The sequence below is a fragment of the Atractosteus spatula genome, chromosome 4 (assembly GCF_055471065.1).
Source record: "Atractosteus spatula isolate fAtrSpa1 chromosome 4, fAtrSpa1.hap1, whole genome shotgun sequence".
Lineage (NCBI taxonomy): Eukaryota > Metazoa > Chordata > Actinopteri > Semionotiformes > Lepisosteidae > Atractosteus > Atractosteus spatula.
The window spans coordinates 16,271,367-16,286,387 of record NC_142709.1 but is presented as its reverse complement, the minus strand read 5'-3'; the positions used below and the strand labels follow the sequence as shown (position 1 = coordinate 16,286,387).

Below are 15,021 nucleotides of genomic sequence, written 5' to 3'. Positions count from 1 at the left end.
ATTCTATTTTACAAGCAGAGTGTATTAGCGGTTTGACCTATAACAAATGTATTGTTATAATAATGTATTTATAACAAATTTTAAATACTATAAATTGCACCGTATTTAAACTATATTCACTGAGGGAATTTTCTTCTCAATTTGATCAAAATAAGTTTACTCTCATTTCAGCGGAGTACGCTGAATTAGCTGTTACACTTAAATACAAAGAAATGTATAAACGTCTCCACATATGTTAACTGAAATGGCAAAAGAATAATGTAAAAAATTGCTTTAATAAATTTAAAATTAAAAAATAGACCAGGTGAGCACTAATATACAAAAATAACGTAACTTCAAGAAATCCCTCTCATGCTAATTTTTGTTGTATGTACTGTACTATTGTATCTTGAAGCCTAATTGTTTCGAGCTTCCATTTAATTCCAAACTTTAAACATAAACCACGCATTACATTACTTCGTTTTAAATACTCATTTTCTGAAAAAAAAATCGTGTATGATTTATAATTAGGTAACCACTATGCTAAGCTTTTCCTTTAAAAAGTGATAGACCAGTTTAAATCCACAAAATAAAACCGTGTGATGCGAGACGTGTTAACCATTTGATTAATCTTGAATTCATTCCCTCCGAAAACACCGTTTATTCCTTGAAAGAGCGCAGTTATTTCTATGTTGCACAAGCTTCTCAGCACAGATACACTTGTTTTGAAACAATTAACCCGTCCGCCCGCTGCAGCGACGGACAACGATTATGTCATCAACCTATCTTGATTTATTTAAAACAAGAAAGGGAAAAAAAATCACCTCCACTGTGAGTGACGCGACTAGTAACCAATAGTATCGTCAGAAGTGGGAGCTCCTGAAACTCTCTGCTAATGGGCTTTGGCATAGGGAGGGCAATCGATGCCTTTTTTACCATGTTAGGTTGGCCCATGGTAACCAGTAGAAGGTTACGAGTTAAAGAATTGGATTATTTGATCATCTGACTACGGGAGAGCTGAAGGAGTTGTGGCGACAGAAGAGCCAATATTGATACATTTCGAGCCGATAGTTTTAATTCTGCGGTTTGGAGTATCTGCCTCACTGGAGGGTGGCTCTTCAACGGTACTGTCGGAACCCCGGACCGAGTGAAAGGACGTGCGACTTGATTTTTTTTGGGGGGGAAAAAAAAGATCAAATTGTTTTGCTGCGCAGGATGGTTTGAAGCGCACGGTGATGGGTTGGACTACAGCTTCCACTAGTGGGCTCAAAGATAAGCTGATCATCTGACTAGAGACCTAGCCCAGTGTGGTAGTTTTGTCGCTGCAGTTTGCTTTGCCTTGTGCGCCGGGGTTTGCCAAGAAATAAGCGGTGCGTTTTGGAATTGGTAGGAGCAAAGTTACATCAGACTACAAACGCGCAAAAAATAGCGTGAACCAAAGTTTTTTTTTTTAAATTATTTTTAGCGCAGTCTACTCAAATTTAACGTAGATGTTTTAATTATGTTTTCTGTTTTGTGGACCCGATTCGAGGAACATGAGATCTGGTCTAGAAAGTACAGAGAGTGGCTGTTTGAGCCACATGTCGCTGGAGTTATAATTCGTGACGCGGAGTGCGGTCAAATGAATTTGTAATCTTTTTTTTTGACTTTTTGAATAATATTTGCCCGTACATTTTGTAAAAGACTGTTTGCATGAAAATATCTCATTTCGAGTACAACCGTTTTAAAATTCACTACATTTTTTTTTCAAAGACTGTATATATATGTGTACATGACATCAGGTTGCTTAACATAACCTTTATGGTGTTTTTTGATACATCATTTATATTTTGTATACATATCAATGGTAGTAACACGTTATTGAACATGCTTGATTGTACGCATACTTTATTACCATTTTCAGGTATATAGGGTGCTAGTAAATCTCACATAAAGTTAGGAGAAGCTTTGCGAGTGTGATTAGGATCTTTAACTGCGCGAGAAATGTTAGTTGAGTTGCGTGGCTTTAGTTTTAAGGCTAAGGGCTGTTTCAGGAGCTGCGAGTGAATTAATTTAACTGTTCTTGCCGGGTTTAAACGAAAAGTAAAAGCAAATAATTGCTTTTGGGAACTACAAAACGATTAAGAAGGCTGTAAACAAGGAAGCCGGCAAAAAAATGGCCGGCGACTGCGCCTACAACAAGCCCTATGCTAATGAGGACACTTTCTGTAACAAACATCTGCTGGAAAAGCAGGAACTTGGAAGGAATGCGCTTATCAATGATTCCGCAGAGGGGGAAACGGTATCCTCGCCCTTCTTCGAGGTCATCGATGGAGTTTTGTACCGTAAAAAGTTGGAGAAGGGATACATTAACTACAGAGAAGTGCTGGACACGGACAGGAGGCGCAATGCCATTGCAACTTTTCATCAGAAGAGGCTGGGGAAGACGCACCACACCCTGGAGGATACCTACAGATTTGTGGCAGAAAACTACTGGTGGGAAGGTACAGTCTCCTATATGTTTACTGTAGGGGGGGTTCAATTATCGTATGTCTACCTGGAGCTGCAGCGCACGGTGCACCGCTGGACATATCAAGTGTGGACAAGTTACACGCGGTTCTCAATTCTCTGGTAGCTGAGATAAGATTCACTTTTTAGTTTTTAAATGACATTTATTTTTTACAGTCGTAGATTCTCCAATTATTTTACGTACCTTAACTGTTGGGTTTTTTTTTACCAGAGATGGTAAAAATGGTTCTTAGAAGTTTTATTTTCGCAGGATGGCTTAAAAACTAGACAGATCATTTAACCGCTCCTTAATATCACCTGGTTCGTACAAGAGCAAAAACAAAATACTTTCAGTGGTGAAGTGATTTAGTGCTGTTCGGTTTTTGTACTAGTTCCAATATTATACTGTGTTGTAAAAACGATAACGAGATTCATTTGAATTTCACAGTAGGATTTCTAAATCGGAGGCGTGAATCGTTTGTTAGTGTTAATTTATGTATGGTAGTACTATTAATTAACTTGATCTTGCTCTGTATGTTAAACTCTCACTATGCCACTGCTTGGCAGCTTTGAAGGTGTAAAACGACGAAAACGTGCACGATGTAGGGTCCTCTACCAAACCTGGTGGCAGAAAATGTAAATGTCCACTGCACGTTTTTACTTTCGGTTCCAAAACTCGATACCTTTGGCGTCAAGTTCTGTCGCAGCCCGTGGTGTTGACATCATACAACACTCAGAAATGACGGAATGGTGTATTCAGGAAGTGATGTCAAGGATTTACAGTCCAGTGCAATGACAGATCTCGTTGTGCTTGCTGGGAATTAGGCAGGAACGACCCACGTTATTATTGCTGTAATGTACAATCCTTAAAAGTGTCTTGAATCAACCAGCAATCATTCGATCCACACCAAAATCGCTGGAAAACCCAATCCAAATAAAACCATTCTTTACTTTCTCAGAGGTGTTCCGTAAAAGCACGGACCAGTAAAATCACACGGCACTAAATGCTTATTCTGGTAGGCTTCTGTTTTGACAAAAGCACAAAGTCACATTTTACACAATAAAGCTTTATTATCCCCTGGTTTCATTTGGCAATTTTTGGTATATGCTCATTGGAGGGCATTCCCCCCAAAAATACAGTGGTGAAATATTTCCAAGTCTCATACAGCCCTAACTGTCCTACAGGAGCAGCTCAAAAGAAGTGAGTTGCCCTTGGCTTATCTGGAGCTTTGATTTGTCATGCTCACACTGCCAAGACGTGTAATGCTCCAAGTGATGTGGTGCGCATGCCTTTTCACAAGTCAGTTGATCAGTCTCAACCAGTCTTTCATTTGATATAGCGCCTTTACAGAATTATATGACATTATATGAATTATATGTTAACAACACACTGTACAGCCACAGGTGACCGTTTGCACTGGCGAGACTGTCTTACCAACTTGACTTCTTTCCTACAGTGAGTCATTATTATATGTGATCTTGAGCGCTTGGTTTAATTAAGCAATCAAGGATCAAAGCCTTCATTAATTTAATTGACTTTTTAAAGATGTCTATCTAAGCAGGATGATCAAAGTCAACTTAAGGGCTCCAGAACAAAATGAGGTGCATACGATGACATTTTAAAATATCTAAAGATGGGTTGGAGATTCTAAACGCAGTGCTGCTCTATTAAAAGGGACATCTTCCTGTCTTTCTGGAACTCACTTTACTTTTGTTTTTGGGCAGCTTCTAATCGACTTTCTTAGTACTTCTATCAAGAGATCATTCAAATGCAAGTTAGTGACTTTTTAAGATTAAAAAACACCTGTTTTTGAGCTGCTTCTAATTCAGTGACGAAGGAGAGCTGGAATCTATCTTGGCAAGCAGTGGGTGCAGGGCAGAACACACCCTGGATGGGTTGCCAGTCCATCGTAGGAAAGGCAGGCAAACATAGATGCACACACTCACATTAGGGCCAGTTTTCACAGGAGCCAATTAACTCACCAACACGTCTTTGGACTGAGACAGGAAACTGGAGCACCCAGAGGAAAAACACCTGTACACAGGGAGAACATACAAACTCCACACACAAATTTGCCTATAAACGTTTTTGTAAAACTTATTTTCTTGCATTCTTTCTTGTATGAATTTTCTGCAGAAAGTGATAATTGATTTATTTGAGAAGTTTTCCATTGTCTTTTTTAGATAGAAATATTTTTAGTTGTACAAGCTAGTATTTATTTTTAAGACCAAATATGTCCAACATGTTCTTCTTTTCATAGAGTCATAGAGATTTTCAAAGCCGTTTATTCCTCCACATATTTTCCTAAAAGGCATGCGTAAAACAAGGTCGCAGCTTTAAATTGTTCTTTAAAAAACAGAGAGGGGTCTTTTTTACATCTAAATGACTTTTTCAAAGGGTGGATGGGAGTGTGCCATATTGACTATGTTGCAGGAAAAGGGGTCTCGTCGTTTTCATTAGCTTGGTTGTAAATAGCTTTATACCTCTTAAAATGATTCCAATTGGCATTTTTTAAATTTAAAAATTTAATTTAAATTTATTTTATCTTTATTTAATGTGTAATTTGTATTGTAAACGGAATACTTACAAACTAAACGCAAGTTGAAATAAGCCTGTACAATGTAGCATTAAAACAAAGGTTTCAGAGGTTTTCTCCTTTCGCTTTGTGTTTCAGGAATGTTTTGTCACATCCGAGAATACGTCCTGGGATGTGAGGAATGCAGAGAGAAACATGATGGAGGACATGTAAGTGCCTGTGGTTGGCCCTGGCCTTCTGAAGGCTGTGTGATTTATACATTTCTGTGAAGGAACAGTACTTCATGTGGAGTGTTAAACTTAAAGATGAAAGCTAAAGGATGTTTCAAGCGCAGAGATGCTATTCAAAGCCCATATTTCACATCTAATGATTTTAAAATGGAATCTCTTTTCCACACATATGGTGATATTACCGTAATGTGGGTTTGTGGGTGTATGGGAGTGTGGAACAAGCTACCAGCCATGCTATTGAATGGCTTCTTTCAAGAAACAGACAGATGAGATCTTAGGATCAATTAGCTACTAAATGCCAAATGGACTAGGTGGGCTGAAAGAATGTCTCCACGAATGGCAACCATTCCTAATTAATTATAGTATTTGTGCATGAAATGTGTACATAATACAGTGTTTCTTTTGAATTGGCGAAGATGATGATCTGTCCACTTAAACTCAGTGTTCAGCACTTTCTTTGTGCTTCCAGAATGCTATATAGGAGGTTTTGCAGGTTAAAGGCGAGTAAAATAGTTTAGTCACAGGCTTAAAGCATGGAGTGCACACCAACCACAGGGTGTATGTCTGACAGTTATAGGAGGCTTTATGTTTTCTGATTTTGGACACCCAAATGGAAAATTGTCTTAATTTTCAGTATATACTGAAAGGCACATTGTCATTATGCTGCAGGGGTACATTTTTAAATGAAGTTTCTCTCTTTGGTGGGTGCAACAGTTTAGAAATGCAGCCCTCAATTCAAGGCAGTTATTCCAGCAGATATGAGCTGAGCCCAGTGGGGTTACGTTCACCTTTGATGCTTCATTTTTTCAATCACCCCCCCAAAAAATGCTTTAGATGGTTAGATAACTGTAATTGTTCTGTTGGTTTTCTCAAAGAAATTCAAAAAAGGGTGTCATTGAGGCATCGAGGGAATTATTAATGGTTTGTGTTGAGGATACTGAAAAAAGTTTCTGCCAAGTAATGGTATTTTATGAGCTGCAGTGCAAGCTCGTTTTAAAACTTGTGATCGGGTATCTGCCCAGGCAGGTATACCCTATATATTTTTATAATAACAAAAAACTACATGATTTGTTTCAGTTTGTTTTCATGTCCGTTCTAACGCGGTTTATTGCCCTTTAGGTCCACCAGCAGCCTGTTTCCAAAACCTTGTCGTCGTACGGGAACGACTTGCTCTGCAAACTGAACGGCCAGCGCGGGGAGGGGCTCTTCTGCGACATCACCCTGAAGGTGGGGGGGAGGTCCTTCTCCGCCCACAAGGCTGTGCTCGCTGCTGTGAGCGAGTACTTCCAGGAGATCTTCACCGAGATGGACTCCACGGCCAGTCCGCAGACCGCGATCGACCTAACGGGTGAGCCCTGTCCTGAGCTTCCTTGCAATCTCGGATTGTAAACGGATATCATACATATTCTTATTCTTCAGAGCGGCTGTAGTTCAGATGTCACCTCCGTGTGCTTGGATTGTAACACTGGCTGACTTATGGCTGTGCTCAAAGACTACAAAATACACATTTGGCCCAGCAGTGCAGTTGGTTGTTTCACAGCAGTGACCCCTGGGTCCTGTTAGGCACATGGAGCTTGTAGTTGCATTAGAGCTGCATCTCTGTTTTAGTCCAAGCTCACTCTCCTGTAAAGAGCTATAGACTTTGCAGTGGTCAAAATGGCAGATGGACAGACTGTTGGCTCCCAGTTTATTCCTCATTTCATTTTGATGGTTGAATGTTCTCCGAGCCGCTACGCACTCATTAAGGCCATTTCCTGCTGACTTGTTCACTGTACTTGAAGGAACTTTAACACCTGTATTTGCAGCAAGATCGCTACTGGTTATTTTTCTGTCATGCAGAGAGTTTACTCTGAGGAACTTCGTGTTGCTTTTGGATAAATAGGGGTTTTGTGCCTCGTCTACTTGCTTTGTCAGTAAGAGTTTCACTCGCCCACCTGTCATTTCAGCGGGTGAAATGTGAAGATGGGCTGCAGTCTTGCAGTACCTACGATTTTCTGAGTTGTTCCCATGTGAAGTTTCCTTTCCAGGAGCTGCTGCTTTCACTGCATGTGCAACTCCACAATGATATCACTGCCTGTACTTATACTTGCAGGTCTTGAGCTTGAGCTGTTGTGATGGTTTGCCTGGCAATCAATAACACAGCTAGGTGGTGTAATACTGAATTAGGCAATATATTTTAGGCAACATCAAAACGTATTCGTTCAAGAAGGGAGCTTCGTCAGCATGCGTAGGCTGCAAAGGAACACGTAAAGGTTTATTACATGTGGAAAAGAGAAGAAAGGAAACGCATATTAGGCTGTGGAGCCGCAACTGAAGAAGCCTTCACAGCCAAAATGTTGTTTCTTTTTCTTCTCTTTTCAGCACGGAATAAACCCTGTACTTGTTCCTCATCAAAACCTGTTGGTCTCCAATGCATAGTTTGCATTATATATACACTTTTTTTCCCCAACTCAAATTAAAACCCTTTGAAAGTTTTTAATTCACTTAATCTCAGATCGCTGCCAAGCTCATGCAGTTCAGGTTATAAATTGCGTAGCACCTGAGCTGTGTTTTACAGGTTGCGAAATTTGAAATGCTGGGCACTAAGTTGAAGTACTGTAAAACATATGCTAAGTCATTGCACCCCTTCATTTCTGTGTTTCCCAGGGTACAGTGAGGAGAGCTTTCTGCCCTTGCTGGAGTTCTCCTATAGCTCCACGCTGTCCCTGAAGCTGGAGAATCTCATCGAGGTCTCCGCCATGGCCAGGCACTTTCGGATGTGGCCGGTCGTGGAAGTGTGCAAAGCCATCGAGAGAGAGCAGGGACATATGGGCACGAAAAACAATTCGGGAATCCATTGCCAGAGGGACAGTATCTCTGGGAGCCCCCTGCCTGCTTCCACAGATGCCTCCGTGTTCATTTGCAAGATTGAAGACCCACAGGACGGTGTGGCGCCCTCTGCAGGAAAGGAGGCTCCGTGTCGGAAGCAGGGGAAGAAGGCAAAGGCTGAAGACTGTCTGAAGACGACTCTTGGCTGGCTCGGGGAGTCCAGCAGAAGGGGTCCTGAGGAAAGCCGGGCACCCCATTTCGAGAATGGTCTCAGGCTGGGATTGGGTCCGTGCGATGACCTGAGAGCTGAGGCCGCGTGCAGACCGCCCTGGTGCTCTACTCCTGCTCCAACGGTGCAGGAGGAGCCCTTCCAGAGCAGCTCAAAGAAAAGGCTGAAACTCATGGATTTCAAATCACCGTCCAATAAGAGAAAGTCGCCCCGCAGCCTCGCTGCTTCCGCGCCAACGCTCTCGCCTGCTCCCCGGCACCCCAGCATGACCTTGCGCTCCATGCCCTTGCAGAGGGTGGAAGGGCCTTTGAAAGAAACGGTGGAGGGGGGGTCTGTCCCTCCTTCTGTGAAGTACAAGCAGAAGCTCCGTTATTCTCACCCAGCAGAGTGTAGCCAGGAACCGGTGTCCTCTTCCTCCTTGGCCTTCAGTTCCCCGATTAAAGAGGAGCCCATAGAGGAAGAGGTGCAATCGCCAACGACGCTAGAGAAGTACAAGCTCCTCAGCGTGCTGGGCCTGCAGCGCAAATCCCTGGTAGTCTGCGGCGAGGAGCCCACCGGCTGGAGGCAGAAGAAGAGGCTTAGGAAACTGAAAGTGAGTAGCTATTCTCTGACTACCAGACGAAAACCGAGAACGGTTCAGCCCAATTCTGAGGCCCGCCCGGGAGAAGAGCGCCGCGGTGCGTCCAAGCCAACATCTCTGGGTGAGGCCGGCACGCTTCCAGCCTTTAACTGCACAAAGGCAGAGGGAAGGAGAAACCTGAGCGTTAAGAGAGCCATCAAAACGGAGCCCACTGCCGTCAGCATGGAGGAGCTGGGGCTGAAGAGAGGCGGGTGTGGCCTGACCCCCGACAGAAACACGAGAAGCAGAGCCGCAGCTGTGCAGTCGACGTTGCAGGCAGAACAGAGGGCTGCCCACGGCCTGAGGGAGACGAGGGCTGCCAGGTGCAGGAGTGACTCAACCCCCGCACTTCACACACAGCCTCTCTCAAGACTCCGGTCTGGAAATGCTCACCTGCAAGGAGGGCTCAAATACCCAGCAGGGTCTCAGCAGGGAACTGTAAGCAGCACACAGAAACGGCCTTTGAATTTGGCACCTAGCCACATGGAGTCCTTCTTGTCCCTTAAAGTTAAGAAGTCCATCTCCAGGGGCTGCTCTTTGGAGGTGCTGCCGGGAAGCGTCACAGGGAGCACTGGTCGGGTGCTCAGGAGTAACAGGCAGTCTGGCTCAGGCATGTTTCCCAGCTCTGCCTGTGCCGGGCAAAACCTCTCACTGAAAGCGGAAGTGCAGGAGCTGGATAACTGTACGCTTCAGAAAGACTGTGGACGAGCTGGAAGGGAAACCAAGCCCTGGAATTTGGGTGCCAAAAGCCAAAGCCTTCAGACAGTGGTGTGCAAAACCGAACCCTTTTTTGACCTGGGGAAAAGGAAAAGCAAACCCACACAAAAGCTCCTGGATGCTGGGTTTTTGTTTAGCTTGTACAGACCGGGAAACACCATACTGATGTCGAGCAGCGCCATTAAAAGAGAAAGCACGACACCCGAAGTGGCCCTCGCGAAGCCGGTCTCTCGGAAAAGTACCAAAGAGGAAGGATGTAGCAGGAGCGGGTTTTCGGAAATTGCAGGCAGGACGCGAAGGGCAGTCAGAGAAGCGAGGGCCCTGCCTGGCTTTGACAGGTGCCTGCGGGAGGCCAAGGGCACTAGGCCCCAGGCCAAGAGGAGCGCGCTGAGTGAGGCTGGGCTGGCGCAGACCTCTGTCCGCAGAGCAGGGCTGGAGAATGGGGGCCCAGTGAGGGCGCTGGCTGAGCGTGGGGCGCGACCTGCCGTCGCCAAGGAGGTACCAAAGGTGAGCGCTTGTCATTTCCTACAACGGATCATCTCGTTGGCAAGAGATTTAGGTGAGGGGGGAGAAGGGAGATGAATCCACTAGCAAATATTAAAGTTAATTAATTTCAGCATTACAGGTGAAGAAACCCTTAGGAGAGCTGCGATAGTTTCCCAGTCATGGTTCTGGAGTGCCACTGTTTATCATATTGTTTTTACTGCAGTGGAGCTCTTGAAGCGATTTCTTTTTCTTTTTCCCTTAGTAGGATGGGGAGAGAAATGTGTTGAACTCTGTGCTAGCAGCTGGGTTTCAGAACCATTAAGGAGTACTGTATACATGACCAGGTGGCATTTAACCCATTCATTCATATATAACTCACAATGCTTATGATTCCCATTATTCTTTAAGTGATAGCTCATGAGTTGTTTAGTTATTTTAACTATTCCGTTTTTATCATTTATTGGCAATAGTAGCTAGGTCCTGAGTGCTGATTAAAATCTAGCAGCCAGAATGTTTAATTTAAGAGTCCAATAATTTTATTATGGACACACAAAGCATTCAATATGGGGTATTTAGATCTTCAGTTGGATTAAGTTCCTCATAAAAGGTTATTTCTCAAATTACATGCTTTAGGCATTTGGGGGAAAAATGTGTTTAGACTGAGAACTTGTTAATGGAGTTAGAAATATGAGATAAGAGATGAATGCTCAACCTGGGGCAGTGTAAGTAGTGGAGTACCGCATGTATATTAGGACCACTGCTCTAATATATATTACCTGTCTAGATTTGGATACATTCAAGTTTCCACACGAATCCAAAATATAGCAGGATTAGGAAAAGCTGTACAATCAACAAATGAAAATTGAAATTCTAAGATTGAGCAATCAACTTTATATCGACAGGGATGATGCATAGTTATAAATGCTGAGGGTTTGCGTCATGGAAATATACATTTTACAATGCACTAGTATGACCACAGAAATATTCCTTCTTTGTTATCAGTCCACAGAAAAGAAACCAGATATTTTTCAGGGCTTTTTAGTCTTGAACAGAAAAGGCTATGAGGGGCCCTTACACAAGTGATCATAAGTTGAGGGGGCTTATTCTGATGCAGCTCCTGTATTTTCCTGGGAGTCCTGTGGCAGCTGAAACTCGCCCGCCCTCTGAAAAGAGAGACTTGCTTGTCGGTAGAATTTGTTGCGCTGTATCCGTTTGATTTGTGGGTGCGTACGTGCCCCCGCCAGTCTTGGGCTGCCGGCTCCCTCATTCTCGCGTTGTGGCCTGCCAGAACCTGCGCCGGCTGGTGTGGCTCCGGAGCGGCCAGTCCAAGCTGCTGGAGAGCCTCCGGCGGAAACGGCTCAGGAGGCTCCGCGCGGCCAGGAGAGTCCCCGGGAACATCACCTCTGTGGTGTCGCACACCTGCCCCGAATGCAGCGCCTTCTACAAGAACTGCGACACTCTCATCATGCACAGAATCCGCCACATCGAAGGGAAGCACTGGCCGTGCCCGGTGAGTACCGCCGAGCTTTGTGTGGAAGTCAGCATTGGAAACCCCTGACACTGGCACAGGCTGATGACGTTTGGCATATAATATATTTGGTATTAAATATATTTGCTATAGTTCTCATGTTTGGTATGTGCTCTAATTATGTATTCATTTATTCATTGTGTATTAATTTATGATAATAAGTGCAGTACTTAAATTTAGTCGACTGAGGCAGACTAATACTCATCAAATCTATTCCAACTATATCTCTACCGCAATTTGAAACATTACAGCAAAATCTATGCAGTGATCTGAACAAATATAAGAACCATAATCTGTGCAGTTCTGGGGAAGGTTTGTATGAACTGCTGTCCGTAGTATTACCCGTTATGTGAAAACGGCAGGGCTATGTCCTGGTCTGTGCATGTTGTTGTCTCACACCAACCTGTTAAGAGCTAGTCTGCTGCAAGGAACGGAGAAAATGAAGGAAAGTGAAGACTTCACTTCTCTTAGGGGAAACGCTAAGCACAGACCTGTATCCACACGCCCCTTCCTCTCCTGCAGCTGAGTGGCGTTTTTGTTTTAGTTGTTTTCACAAGAATATAAAGTTGGCGAAACAACTGGCAAACGTGGCAGAATGAAAAAGGTAGAGAGTCTTGTGAAACCTGTCTGAGGGGGAAACGCAACAAGTAAGAGGCAGAACAGGAAAATCCAGCAGCAGCCACATGTGTCGAAAAGCTTGAATAATCCTGACCTTGATTGGTTAATCCTCCTCACAGCCTGTGCCTGCCAGGCATGCTGCAGTTTGAGGAAATGGAACGCAATCACACAGTGCCGATAGAACTGCGATATGAATGGCATGCAATATACACATTTTTCTTGCATAAATATCAGTTCATTATAAAATAAGTCCTTTTATTAGCACTGTAAACCAGTTGTGGGGTTAGATTAAAATAAACTGCCATGATGGTGTTTATCCGGCCTGGTATGTCATACATCTAATCATATCTTCTTTTTTTTATTCCCTTTTTCAGTTGTGTAACAAATCCTTCTTCAGGCAGAGGAATGTACAAAACCACATCCGAACACACGACCAGAAGCTCTACAAATGCCGCCTGTGTATTACGTAGGAAAAGGGGAGGGACTGGAAGTTTCGAGAAAAAGATGTAAATATTGCTTTTCCCTTCCTGCAGTCTAGATCAAGATGTATCGAGTTGAATATTGCCAGATCGCAGCTGATCTCAAAGTTGGGTTCATTTAGAAGAAGTGTGCAGAGGATCCTCCCCTCCTAATCTGGCATAGTCATGAGCTTTTCTGACATACGAGATGGCCAAAATCATGGAGTCTGAAAGCCACTTGGCGTAACTGCACGTCTCCTGCTTTGAAAATCGATTCTAAAAAATGCAAGCTGTGGCGTTTTGTTACTTTGCCCAGGGGGTTTGTGCCGGGGGGCACAGTGCTTATCTCATTGTATTTAGTCATGCACACTCAAGATGGGGTTTGCAGTGAGGCTGTCTTACCGTTACTGTACTGTTGTACCCACATTTTGAATCCATGACCCACTGTCATCTGCTTCTCCACAGCCCTGCGTGACAGTGGGGTTTCCACTAACAAACTTTTCCTAATCCCCTGCTTGTTCTGGTACAGTGTCTTGTACCCAATGTGCTCCTCACACCCATCGCACTCACATTAGTGTGAGGGTGCTTAAGAATGGCAGTCATTGGGGGGGGGGGAAGCGGTAATAATCCAATATCATTCCTGGGGTCCGTCATTGCAGTGTGCGCTGTCCAGCGACTCGCTGTTCCTAGTGCCCTCCTAGTGGATTCAGTCCGCGCCTCAAAAGAGGTTATGGAGTCGGATCTGTGCTGGAGGAGTCTTTCGATAGGGGTTTGAAAGGTGAGAGCCCAGCTGGGGACTGGTCTGTGCCCCGTTCATGGAGTGTTGGGTCGCTGTCTCCACTGCAGGGTCCTAAAAACTGCCCTGTCAGCTGGCGATTGTGTTTGATTGTTTGGCTAGCTGTCCAAACCAGCAGTGTGGGTGCGACAAGGCAACGCAGAAGCACTCAGGGCTCGAGTCGTGGTAGACAAACTCCTCTTGGCTCCTGCCTTGACAATATCAAGCAAGTTAACTGGAATAAACAGTTACTTTGAAGATACAGTAGTGTGAACTGGTGTTCTATAGATACACTGTAGTGAACTAGGGGTGTGGGATTGTAACTGGAAGGCTGTAGGTTCAAATTCCAGGTAAGACACTGCTCTTGAGGAAGGTACTTCACTCAGATTGCTCCCATAATGTACCCAGTTATATAAATGGGGGCAAATGTTAATTACTTCCATAATACTAAGGTACTAATTAATAAGCTGGTCATAGATTCATATACATCTAGATTAATACATAATTTTTCTTTTCATTTTTTTAGGAGTACTGAAGTCTGGAACATTTCTCTGCAGAAAATCCCATCGTTTTTCACCAAAAGATATGTAAATACACGTTGGGCGTTGGAGCAGAGAATTATAGTTAAAACGTAGATATAATTAATATTCAGAAGTATGATAGTCTCCCTTTTCATAGGTACATAGTTAAATTTAAGCCAAAATTGTTAAAACTTGAACCAGTTACGTAAGAGTAGGGTAGGATGTTGATAATGTAAAAGAATATTTAAAGATGGTTATTAAGTGATATTTTAATTAAAATTTTAATGCACTTAGCATTATTGTAAACCTAATAAATCATGAAAAGATATCAAATTGGTCTTAGTACTGGGTATACTTGAAAGAATTGAAGTTTTATTAATCTTGCCAGTCAATCTGTCTTTCACATCCTTTGTAATAATGCTGCAATTTTTTTTGCTGCAGTGTTTTAACAGGTTTCTATATCAATGTTACAATGTGTATTTAAAATGAGAACTGTTCTGCCTGAATGTGACTTTCAAAATGCAGTGGACATAATTTTTGTGACTGAAGTTTGACAGTTTTCGTGTTTTAAAAAGAGGGCAGATGTTGCCTTTTTATATTTAAGATCTTTGAAATATTTAATGTTTGGAACATTTATTGAATATTAAAACATTTTAGAATTGGATTTTAAGCCTGGAAAATTGAAGCTTCTTGTATCAGACTGTTGCAAATTTGAATAAATTTTGCATTTTTCACAATGATCCTCTTGCTGGTTTCCTCTCTGTGAGGTATTACTTGAAGCAAGCATGTCAGTGCATTTCATCTTGTAACCTCATGTGAGGTTGTCCAAGACAGTGGTTGTATTTTTCAAAGTAATTACCATCCATTCTAGACAGACTATAAATATTAGGTGGGGAAACGCTGAGCCTAAAGACTGAGTTGTGTTGACATTTTCATCTAGACAAAAATGGTAGTGAAAAGGGTAATATAGGTGAGGATGTGTTGACCTTATCCTGGCCTGACAATTCCCAGGAAGGTTCAGAGCTGTGA

At 43.1% G+C, this 15,021-nt stretch overlaps 1 protein-coding gene across 1 annotated transcript; it reads left to right on the top strand.

The window, feature by feature from the left end:
* Nucleotides 1-969: 969 nt before the first annotated feature.
* LOC148835928 (uncharacterized) lies at nt 970-14,732 on the top strand. Its single transcript, XM_088912860.1, has 7 exons — nt 970-2,462; nt 5,142-5,212; nt 6,353-6,581; nt 7,880-10,113; nt 11,381-11,602; nt 12,613-12,744; nt 13,998-14,732. Exons 1-6 carry the CDS (start codon nt 2,135-2,137, stop codon nt 12,706-12,708), a joined length of 3,180 nt encoding a protein of 1,059 aa, XP_088768986.1. The 5' UTR covers nt 970-2,134; the 3' UTR covers nt 12,709-12,744; nt 13,998-14,732.
* Nucleotides 14,733-15,021: the final 289 nt, after the last annotated feature.